At 36.7% G+C, this 12,460-nt stretch overlaps 1 protein-coding gene across 1 annotated transcript; it reads left to right on the top strand.

The window, feature by feature from the left end:
- On the top strand, positions 1 to 381 carry LOC140144585 (uncharacterized). Its single transcript, XM_072166404.1, has one exon. The coding sequence runs from the start codon at positions 1 to 3 to the stop codon at positions 379 to 381; it is 381 nt and encodes a 126-aa protein (XP_072022505.1).
- Positions 382 to 12,460: the final 12,079 nt, after the last annotated feature.

The raw sequence follows: 12,460 nt of genomic DNA, 5'->3' as shown, positions 1-12,460 counted from the left end.
ATGGTGGCGCCCCTTCTCTTCCTGATCCCGAAGGATAATCGCGATCCGCTTAATACAACTCAAGCCATATACAACATTCCTTGCTTGAACTGCGATCTCTCATACGTGGGAGAGACGGGAAGGAAATTTGGTACTCGACTAGATGAGCACCGCGCGGAAGCAGAAAAAGAACTTGGAAAAACAGTCACCAGAGCAAGCAGGAAAGAATCGCTTACAACCATCCATAAATCGGCCATCACAGATCATGTTGCAGAGAGGAACCATGTCATCGGTTGGGGGGAGGCAGAGGTCATAGGCACGGAGCAAGACAGATATAAACGTTGGGTCAAGGAGGCTATAGAGATAAAGATAATCGAGTGGTTATCGAAACGTACACAGTAAGTGCAATTTATTGGATCAGAAATAAGAACCTTTTGATTGACTTTACTCTACCGATCCTGATGAATTTGTTCAACCACCCAGTGCACAATCAAATTAAGACCTTTGATTTTAATAATTTCAGTTCTAAAAGAACCCCTAAGTTGCTCATGTCTTTGTTTCAGGCGATTGTCAACCATAAAGCCAAGAAAGAGCCTTGGTTGTGACTGTTCACAGCTCCCTTTTACATGTTCGCAGCTCCAAAAGAACCCCTTTTACCAAAGACCCACAGTGGCGTACCGAGGCCGCTCCTACCCCGGGGGCTAAAGACAATGCAGCCCCTTCCCCAACAGCCCAAAAATGTATATTTCGGTGGTTTGAAAAAGTGAAGAGCAAAAAAAAAAAAAAAAAAAAAAAAGGATTTCATGCGCTAGCGCCCTAAAAGCAACACATTTTGATGTATAGTACCATATTTTCAAAACATTTCATACTTTTTCTAATTTTCCGCCCTCATTTCTTTACTAATTCTTTTTGCCGCCCCTTCGTTTTTGCCGCCCCTTCTTCTTCCGCCGCCCCTTCATTTTTTGCCGCCCCCTGCTTTTACCCCCGGGGGGCTGGCGCCCAAAGCCCCCAAAAATACGCGCATGACACATTTCGGGGAGCATACCCACCACAAATTTATGATGTATCCCCCCATCTGATTAAAGACTCAGCATGCATAGGCAAGTATTGCGTTGTTTTAATAACTCCAAATTGGATTATGATCATTTTTCCCATTGCAACAGAAATAAAGTTCTTGGTTCTCCGCATCGCTATTCGTTTCTCTTGATTTTCTCCGGGGATTTTCTATCTCAAATAGAGCATTTTTGTTCAGGGCCTTGTTCTCCTTCTTGATCTCTTTAGGAGCGGATGACGCAGTGATAATATTAGCCGTTATAAAACGCCAACGGAAATTCGCTGCTGTTGAAAACCGCCCGCAAGACGGTGGTGGATTATATAGAGTGATATGGGGTCCATGAAAAGGTCTTTGTGGTATCTTAGTGCCAGAACCAAACACAATTAAGTAAAAAATTGATGTTGTTGAAGAATAAAACAGCTATAACATATTTTTTGAATTTTGACAATATTGACCGCTCGCTCCGTTCTTGAATTATTTTTTATGGATTAAAAACATAAACTATATTTATGACAATAAACTCCTCAACTTTAGTGTTTGAAATTTCAGATAATTGATTGACATTATTTTATGGACATAGTGGAACGAAGAGCAAATTAGGTATTTTCGTAAAATTCTTATATTTCAAGTATAAAATGGTCATAACTTAAAACATTTATGAAAACTATTTTATTGTGCAAATGCATAAAGAGCTGGATCATGTTTGATTCGGGCATTTTATTACCCGCAAAACTAGTTTTTAACGGTACAGTTCATTCAAGGACACATATATATATTTACAAGCAGTGGTGCATAAAAATGAATATTCCAGATTGATCATTACTTTAATTGCTCCGTGTGCCATTAACTGGACAATGACCCGGCCAGAAACTAAAATATTACCTGACTTGCCTATTCAATTGTTATGGGTGCACACCCGGCGGGGCCCTCCCACTTTGGAGGTGACGCGTATGTAGGCTGTTAGGATCCCCTTTGTGAGCGTCGCTGTCACCCAATGACCCCATATTTGCTTACCAACACATGCTCATTCACCCGGAGACCCCTTATTTTTCCATTTGATCTGTCACCCAAAGACCCTTATTTTTCAATTTGAACAGCAACTTTCATTTTAGCACTGAGTTTGTTACTTATTTGGAAGAAATTTGAAGCCATTTAGAACTAGAAATTCAATGTTCACTGAATGCCAAAAATCATGCTCTCACCCAATGACCTCATATTTCAAGAGTTCAGTGAGATATGTACACTATTCTTACAGTGCAGAACACAGCAGCTTTCAACCCAAATGAAGCCAGGATGACAGGAGATGCATAAATACCTTCACCAAAAACGTGTTATTCGTTAATGATCAGCCTGTATTTGTTACCACCAAAATTCAGAAGCTCTAAAACTGATTTATTTTCAGTGTACAATATTTAATTTTTCAATGTCATTCTTTTGTGCAATAAGTTAAAAGTAATACGAGAATATAGAAGCATCGAACTACTAATAGCTCGATGATAGAAATAATAAAGACAAAATATGAAAACAATGTGTCCCTGTGTTCAATTTTCGTTGTTCGATATTTTGATGGTTAGCCATTCTTGACACCCAGTTTGTTTTTGACATACGGAGACAATTACAAGAAAGATGGATGAATAATAGCTGAAACTGTCACATTGTTTTGTTGTACCATCACCATCACCAATTCTGTTTAATTTCTCGATGTAGCCTTTTTATAAGACACCCTGTATGTCCCATTATTCCGATGTAGGCTTGCATAACCCTTTGCGTACATAATTATTGTACAGATGACAATTTCCAAGACGGTGTTGCTTTCACCATTCGCTCATTTTATTAGTTATTCATCCACACTGCTTTTACATTGGCAGACGTGTGGTTTCATAAACAGACTTCAGCAAGTGGACAGAAAATGTATTTCCCCTATTGGGAAAGATGTGCAAATTTTCGTCCTCGCGCAATTGTTTCAGGAATGGGGCACTATAACCCCCCCCCAAAGCTCCATATCCAGAATGGTTATGTTGTAAATAAAATGTCCGTCTTTCAAGCAATTCCTTGATATTTCCAAAACAATTTTATTGATAACTAATGTCTGCAATCCCGGGTCTGCAATATTTCTTAATGAAGTAAAATGTATACACTCACCAAATAATGTGCCTTCCCATGGAGAGTCAGACGGCAGATTTGCACACTCCTGCTATACAATGTAGCTGGATCTCGAACAAGCATTGCCTGTTTAAAACTGTTAATTACACTCATATACAGGGTAGCTGATGTTAATTCAACTTGTACAAATTGAATAGAAGGGTGAAACGACCGATCACCAGAGGAGAACGCGAAGGACATGCGCCATAGAACGTGTTTATAGTGAGCCAGCTTATCCGTTATTTAAAAGGATTGCCGCGCAGTCTATATTTGTTTACTTTTTATTAACCATGACAAATCTAGACTGCGTGACAGTCTAGGTAAATAACGGAAACCTGGTTTCACTATAAACTCGCTCATATAATAGGCAATTGGGCAAAGTATTCTAGTGAGTGAGCACACGGGCGTATATTTTATTAGCGGTTGATTTGGACCTATAAACGACACTCAGAATTTGGGCAGAAGAAACATAACTTGTAAGTAGTATAAACCTCTTCAAGGTGCAGTTGATTTTATTGCCCACATACTCACCATTGTTTTTTCTCAATCCACAGTGCTCTTACATACTGTTTAAATATCAATGCATATTTCGTTTTATTTTAGGTAAATGATAATTTGTGTGGCTTCTTTTATTAACGAGTTATATCTATTTTAGTAGTAATTTTCGAGAACATTTCTGTGACACCCTGTATTTACCACGATAGGCTTGTGTAATCCTTAGCGTACAAAATTCTAGAACAGATGACAAATTCCCAGACGGTGCTGTTTTCATTGTTCACTCACGTTCTTCAGGATATTCAGGAGCGGAGCAGTTATCCATCCACTCTGATCCACTTAGATTGGCATACGTGTTGTTTTATAAACCAGACTTCAACAAGTCGACTGAAGAATAATTTCTCCTATTTGGAAAATATGTGCAAATTTTGTATTCTGATGTGCCATTCTGTATCCTTTCCCCTGGGCGCCACAACCTCTGACTACGCCACTACGTTAGGCTTTTTAACAAGAAAAAACGGCAACTCACATTATATTTGTATGCACATATTGAATGATTGTGATTATGTAGTGGTAAAGCATTGCACTCCAGAATGGCTATGATAAACAGCAATATTTCCGAAGTAGTAGTAGTAGTAGTGAGTATTACTACTATTGTCCACATACCCACGATCGGTTTTATCTCCATTCGCAGTGCTCATATATATATTGTTGTTTCGTGCTCAATGCATTGTTCGTTTATTACAGGGAAATAATATTTTGTGTAGCTTGTTTTAAAAATGAGGGGTATATATTTTTGGTATAGTTTCGAGAACATAACTGTGTAATTAAAGAACATAATACAGTAGAATCCGGAAATAGAAAACGAAATGATAAATGAAGTAAGGTAAGTATAGTTAAGGTAAATCAACTATGTATGTTATAATTTATGTTGCTCGAAGATATTTCATGATATTTCATTTCCTTTATTTTTTTAGTATCCACCAAGTCATCCAATTATCATGACTGATGCCATTTACCCACTCGGTGTAGTTGACTACATCATATTTGCGCTATTTCTTGTTATTTCAACTTTGACTGGGCTCTACCATGGTTGTACTAAGGGTGGCCAAAAGACTATCAAACGGTATGTAAACTCTTGTCTTTCAACTTTAGCCGATCTTCATTGAAATTAGGGAATAAACCAAATGATCGATGGCGTCCTAGTTGCGTTTGGGGAGGGGGTAAAATCCGGGGTAAATGTATATTACGAGGGTCATTCAAAAAGATCTACCTCCATCATCATATCTCTGTTATCTTACGTGCCATGATATTGAAATTACCCATGGTTATACTTTTAAATCTTGGCTACAAAATAAAGGTTATTTGATAAAAATGTGATTTATGGTTGTTAAGATGGGTTGGTTTAACATTTTCAAGTGAATACAGATTTGGAACGTCGAAAACGGTCTGAAAAGAAAGGCTAATTTTGATTAAAAAGGTCTCCAACATCTATGTGGAAATCATGAAGGATTTATTTTTGAAAATGATTAAATTGCTTTATTTTTGTTAAAATAATTCATTCAATATCCAATGCTTGCAGATGTGTGTCTGCTGAAGCCTTTGATATTTTCTTCTCATATAAAACATGTTTCATTTTGTTTTAAACTCCCAAAGTATGTCAGGGAGCTCAAACCTCGACCAAAATATTTATCTTGAGTAAGCAGTTTGACAACCACATCTTGAAAACAGTTTTATGGACATTATCCAAAGCTACAATATGATGCTTACTAAACTTCAGTTTTTAACCGTTTCCGATGTACCAAGTCTGTATCGCTTTAACCGACATAATTATCTTAACAACCAAAAATCACATTTTAATCAAGTAACTTTTTATTTTGTACCCTAGATTTAAGAATACACGTATGGGTAATTTCAATTTGCTGGCACGTATAAGATAACTATTATTATTACTAATATCAGCATATATGACGATTTTGTTAATTTGCCGTGACCTTAAATCTTTTTTTTTTTTTAATTGTTGGCGTCATATATAACATATTGGAGCATGTTGAAAATTTCTACCAAAATCTAAAAAATTCCGTGCGTATATTCATTTGTACAAAATTGAACAGGTTATTAAGGTAACGAACGTAAGGACAGGTTAGGGCAGGGAGGTGATTACGGACAAAAGTGTTCTGGCGGTCAACTTTTAAAACTTAACAAAAGATGAAAAAGCAAACCATCGGTGACACCGACGGTTTTTGAACTTGATGATTCAGAAGATATTAATAGATTAATAGATTAATAGAGCTGACAAAATCTTTCAAACTTTTGTCCCTATTAATGCAAAATTGAACAGGCTAAGGTCATGTGTATAATGAACGTCAGGGTAATATCTAGCTGGTCATTTTATGTTATTGTTCCTAAATATAAAATATAATTATATTCCTTTCATATAAGTTAAAGCTAATATTCAGTGACCGATAATCTTCGCTCTCACTTTCATATCCACTGACCTTGCTTTTCTATCTACAGCAATATTTTCTACTCTCTTGCTCTTAATCATCACCACGATCACACTATTGGCATCTTCCTTGACCTATATAAATGCTAATAATGGGCCAAAATGAGGACAGTAATTGTAGTCTAAAACCGGGTCAAAGGAAGTTGCACCTTTTGGTCAATGTTGTCCCAGTATATCGAGCCTAGTCAGTTCGGCTAATACATACCAGCAAATTAATGGTTTGTTTTATGAACCGTTTTATGCATATGGTTGGCAAAGTGATAACGTCCATTGGTGATGTTCAGAAAGCATGTTCATCGGCAAATTAAACATAAAATGCTATATATTATTTACGATAGTATATTGGGAGGACATTATCAATTCTCTCAGTGTAAATGCGACCAAACATGTGGAATATTGGTGATAAGTTGGTACTTATTACCCTATTTTGGCGCAAAACTTGGTGTGGTTTTTTTGACTAAAAAATAAGACGCCCGGGGGATCCGGGATTGGAGGTGTTTATCCTGGACTTGAACTTTTAAACCCAAAATCTCCGGCCCACGACCCGGCCATCCCCGGGTACCCAGGAGCCGGGGTTGCATTTGATATGTGCATTTATGCAAACCAGAGTTCAACAGAAATTTTCAATGGATAGGACACATACATTAGTAGCAAGCTGATCTGAATTTCATATTGCTAAATATTCTAAGGAATGACAAATATGACTTACATAGTATAATCATCGAGCTATAAGATGCATAAATAGGAACAAAAGTTTGGAAAGATTTTTTTTCAGTTCTATTAGGTTTGGGTTAAAATTAATATTTGGCAAGCCGAAAGGGTGGGGGTGGGCGAGGCAAGATTTTTTTGCAAGATGGGAGTATGCGTTTTTGGCACGCATTCATGTGGCTCCTTATAAATAGAACGCTCTAAAAGGCTTAAGTAAACAGCACGAAAACGTAACATCGTTGGCCAGACCAACTGGTAAGGGGTGTGTAACAATCGTGGTAACTGAATACCAGCAATTACTAATGTTTATACTAGGATTTGGGCAGGTACCCTTAATGTTCTTTTACACTGGACCTTAGCAAATTGGACACTTTGATTATCATGGAGTACATGTATGTTTTGCCATTTAATATTGAGCTTGTGTAATACTTTATGAATAAATCCAGATGTGTTCTTAACTATTTAAATATGTATATTTTCCTGCTCCTTGCGCTCGCAAAAAAAAAAATCTAGACTATAAAGGGAGGGGAATTTTTGGCATTCCAAGAGGGTTGGAGAGCATTAGGAAATTTTGCCCACCAGGAGGCTCACAACTATTGCACAGACCCTTAATATCTGCTGAACAATCTTTCAAGCACCAATGGTTAGCTTTTCCATCTTGCTGTTTATTAAGTTATAAAAATTAACCTCTAGAACACTTTAAACTTTTGGCCGTATTCATTTGTCCTTATTTCACGGTCAGTGGTTATAGGAAACAATAACACGAAATCTGGTTATTATATTGCTATAATGATCCAATGACCTTGGCTAAAATACTCTTCAATTTTGTACAAATGGATAATTAATTATATTTGAATTTTCAACAAGCTCCGATATATTACCATCAAAAACTCAAATAATTAATACTTTAAAACCACAGAAAATGTGCACCCATTGTCATGTATAGGAAACATTGTATTCTGTATTTTATTTTGTACAGCTCGTAGGAAAATAGTACCAAACTAAAACAAGAACTGTCTTTAAAAAAGACAACGCCATTGATGAAGATCGTAAATAATTGAATTAATTAATAAATAACAAAATAATCCGATCTAATAGGGTACATTGTACAATTATATGCCCCGTAACATAGTCCCTAAAATACTATACACGTACTTGTCATCAAATTTTTCCCCTTGAAAAGACCAAATTGATGTTGAATATATCATGTTTTTTAATTCCCTTTTCCATACACTAGGTATACTTAAAATTGGCGGATCAAGAAGTTCAAAGTTGTAGTTTAATTAGTTATCAACATTTTATGTTATTGTTGTATAAGTTTTAAAATATAAGTGTTAGAAAAGTAATAGGTCTATACTCAGAAAATGTATATAATGTATAGTTTGACCTATCTAGGACGTACCGTTCTTGAGTTATAACCGAAAAGGTCAAATGTCACGTTTTTGGCTCAAAGTGCTCCAATTTTGCCAAAAAGGTGTCAAAACGTTCGTTTTGATGAAACAATTCAAATACGGATAGGATTCCACCATCTTGGATAATTCGTTACCTAGGAAACACAGCAAAATAGATCAAGGTCAATTATAGGTCTCAACGGTACTTTGTATTTGGGGGAGGGGCACCCTGTATGTCACTCGGGTAATGAGAAAAATATGAGTAAGCCTCTTCATTTTATATCACAGATTCTAATATGTGACACGGTCTGGTCCATGGTGACCAAAGACTGCAAATTTGAAATTGAGATTAAGGCAGTACCGGTATATAGAGTAAAAAAAACCCAATAAAATATATAAATCAAAATCATGCCTACACATCACAAAACTTAAGAAGCAAGTATGCCAGATCATTGGTGCTTTCAATATACGATGTTTGTTCAAACCTAATGTTTGTATAGGTAATAATTATAATAACTCAATTTTCAAAAACGCATAGGCCTACTTTGGCCTTCATTGACTAGTTCATCGTGTTATATACCAGTTTCCGGGACATGTTTTTATAAGGTGAAGTGGGTTAGGGAAGGAGGCTAAATTTCGATCGGGTCACAAACATTTCAATAATCCTCTTTTTTCTGTAAAAGAAATGATGTGCGTCAGACTGACCAATACAAATGTTTATTGATATACTCACACATCATCTTTACCAATACAGATTCCTCTTGGCGGATCGCAGCGTCTTTAGTATTCCAGTTGCTATGACTTTATTAGCATCATTCGTATCACCAATATCACTTCTTGGTACTCCTGCTGAGACATTTGTTCACGGGGGATTGTATTTCAATGCCATATTTGGTTACATTCTGTTATATTCATCAATAGCAATAATATTTGTCCCCGTGTTTTATGACTTGCAAATCACTAGTGCGTATGAGGTGAGTGACAGTTATTAAAATGATGTGTATTGAACTAATTGAAAGTCAGAATTTAAACATACAATGCAGAAAATAGCCCATAATTAAAATTCCACAAATTTCGTTAAAAACCAAAAACGTAAGTAACTGAATGTCATCAAACCTGTGATTTGATTCTTTACTTCATTTTCACTTTATTCTTTATTCAATTCAGTATCTTCAAATGCGGTTCGATGTTGTTTTGCGCATATTAGGTGCAGCGGTCTTTATATTGCAAACAACGATGTATATGGCAATTGTGACGTATTCACCAGCTCTGGCAATCGAAATTGGTGAGTGAGAGGATTGTGGGCCGATTTTTTTTTCAAACAATTCAACTGCTCATTCCAGATGTGGGTAAGTGCAATAGCTGATATGTGTACAATATACTGTGTGTAAATTGCTAAATGTTCACAGGGCAGCTATTGCACTTACCCACTTCTGGAATGAGCAGTCTAATTTTGCTGCTCTGAGCGTTTAGTAAAGCGAATTAAAACAACAAAAGCAATAAGAGTTTAGTGCCCGATGGAGTTTGTCGTCAATTTTAGGAATCCGCTTAAAACGCAGGATAATAGGTGAAGTTATAGATCATGAACCATCCGATGCATTCTATGGTCCGATTTCTCAAAACGTGGCTAGTGTACAGGCTACCTAAGCCAGCAGGCTAGCCTTTCAAAGTGGACCCGTTTGATTTATCTTTCAAGGTGATGTATGATGTGAAATTGTAAGCACAGGTATATAGGACGAACTGGTCTTATGCCTGATTGCGTAGGAAGCATGACCACTAGCCATGCTTTGAGGATCCGGCCCTATGAGATTCCAGCAATAGATAGATTACCAACAAGCACGAAATCCCGCTTCATTCTTTGCAATAGAAATAGACAAGCATTCACTGCATTTTTACACTAACATTAAAAATGTGTTATAAAACAATAAGCATTTATGCCTGCTTGTTGAATCAAGCGATGTTTTATTTTACTTTAAAAGAAGGACAAGCTACAGATTAGGTTTCCATTTTATGATCACGATTGATGTTCGTGTAGCTTATAGCACACAACCTCTCGATTACGGCTTGATACAAGTTTAGTTACAGACCGTTACATTTACCAATAATTAAAATTTATCGTTTCACAACAACTGTTTTGATTAAATTTAGAGGTACTGGGTTAGGGTACTTTCAAAAGTTGCCAGTGAACAATTTTCAGATTTGCATACAATATATGATACAAAATGATGCAAAATTTATGTAACCCTGTATGTCTGCTTTTATCCAGTGACTGGCTTTGCCCTTTGGAAAACAATTTTAATAACTGCATCAGTTGTTACTCTTTATACAACTTTGGTAAGTTTGTTTCTGACAGATAAACAGATATGTCATAATTAAAATCAGCCGCCAATAGCTGCATCTTGTAGCCCGAATTAAAGATCTCATTAGAACATAAAGGTGTAACCATAAAGAAATCACCGTTTTGTTTTATTCTCAACTAATGTCAACAAATGAAGTCTTAAATCAGAGCTTAAGAGTTCAGGTATACGTATTGGCAACTTGTTTAAATTTTTACGTATTCGTCTTTTGTTTAGGACATACAGGGGAAAACACAACTGGTACCTTAATTCTTCTGCGCACAGTTCTATACTCACCCTGTTGGCAAACTATATTTCGTATACAGCCTGTCTCAAAAAGAAAGTGTGCAAGTAAAAAGCGCCCTCTCTGGCAATTAGAAAATACCATCGTGACATGGTGCTTACGTCAACGTCTATGGCAAGCCAAGGGGTCCAAAAGCGTGGAACTGCTACGCGAAGCTTCTTTCTCGTTACGTGCAGCTTATTAACCAATCAGATTCGCGGTTTTAAACACGTGGAGCTGATGTAAACATCCTCTCTCACAAATATTACGTTGTTAATTTTTGTAAATGAAAATATCTGTAGTATATCAGGAAAAAATGGTATAGGTGCTATTAAAGTAATATCTGAACAGAATGATGATTGTTCTATATTTAGGGGCTATCATTTTCTTCGGAAGGGATCCCAAATATAGGGGGTCATACTTTTTTGGAAAGAAAAATAAGGGGGTGGGGGTCATAAATTGATAATGACAAAATGTAGGGAGTCACAAGATGACTACAGATAGTGTGTTTATTGTATTCAAAAAGACTGATTTCAATACAATTGTAGCCTGTCTAGGGGGTAAGGTGTATCGGTGGTGGGAGTCGGGGGTCATAACATTTTGATGCCGAAATAGTGAGGGCCGCAATTTTATTGACGCCGACTTTTTGTAAATTTAGGAACCCCCCCGTTCGAAAAAAAATGATGACCCATTTTACTCTCTCCATATTTACACAGTGGCATGTGATATCGCTTTCCCTGCAATATCTTTACACAGCGCTTTACATCAGTAGTAGTTGTTGTGTGACCTTCATATCCCCTGCACCGCTAATACAGCCCGAGTATAAAGTTACTTGCTATTAACACGGTGTAACTTTGGAAACACTAAATAAATATGCTTTGTGTCATTTTAGCCAGGCATTAGCAACATGTTCTCTTGACACGTGCTGTGATTTGGCCTCCTTTACCCGTTCGTTATCTATGTTAATTCCGTAAATTAATTACAAGATAATAATTGTGAAAGAGGATACCTATAACTATACTACGCGCAGCTAACGACCCAACCACGTGATTAAATTTGACTATTTTGATTGGTCAAACAGCTGCTCGTAACGAGAAAGAAGCTACGCGTAGCTGTTCCACGCTTTTGGACCCCTTGGCTTGCCATAAACGTCAACGGTGTAGTCTTAGCTCTCAAATGCCGTTTGTTCTGTTCAATTTGCTTGTTTTAATCTTTAGATCTTTAGTTAACAACGAAATGGTAAAATCATAATTGTGCCACATAGCACTTTTACTTTATAGATATGGAAGAGGGCTGTACACGGTATTTTCACTAGCATATTTTTTTGGAGACAGGCTGTACATGATGGCGTCAAATAATAGATTCATAATGCAAAAGAAATGCAACAAATCAGAAGACAATTTTATCGTTATTTATCACTATTTTTTCTGTGTGCATGTGAAAACAATGATTGTTCCTGCAAAACAATGTTTGTTAACTCTTATACAGGGTGGCATGAAAGGTGTGATCTGGACAGATGTGTTTATGTTTTGTGTCATGCTCGGTACCACCCTGTTAGTCATTATC

This window comes from Amphiura filiformis, unplaced genomic scaffold (assembly GCF_039555335.1).
Source record: "Amphiura filiformis unplaced genomic scaffold, Afil_fr2py scaffold_64, whole genome shotgun sequence".
In the NCBI taxonomy this organism is placed as follows: domain Eukaryota; kingdom Metazoa; phylum Echinodermata; class Ophiuroidea; order Amphilepidida; family Amphiuridae; genus Amphiura; species Amphiura filiformis.
This window is presented reverse-complemented; position numbering and strand designations above follow the sequence as displayed.

What these genes read in the sequence shown, in the direction of transcription:
- LOC140144585 (XM_072166404.1), top strand. Translation starts at nt 1, where the DNA reads ATGGTGGCGCCCCTTCTCTTCCTGATCCCGAAGGATAATCGCGATCCG.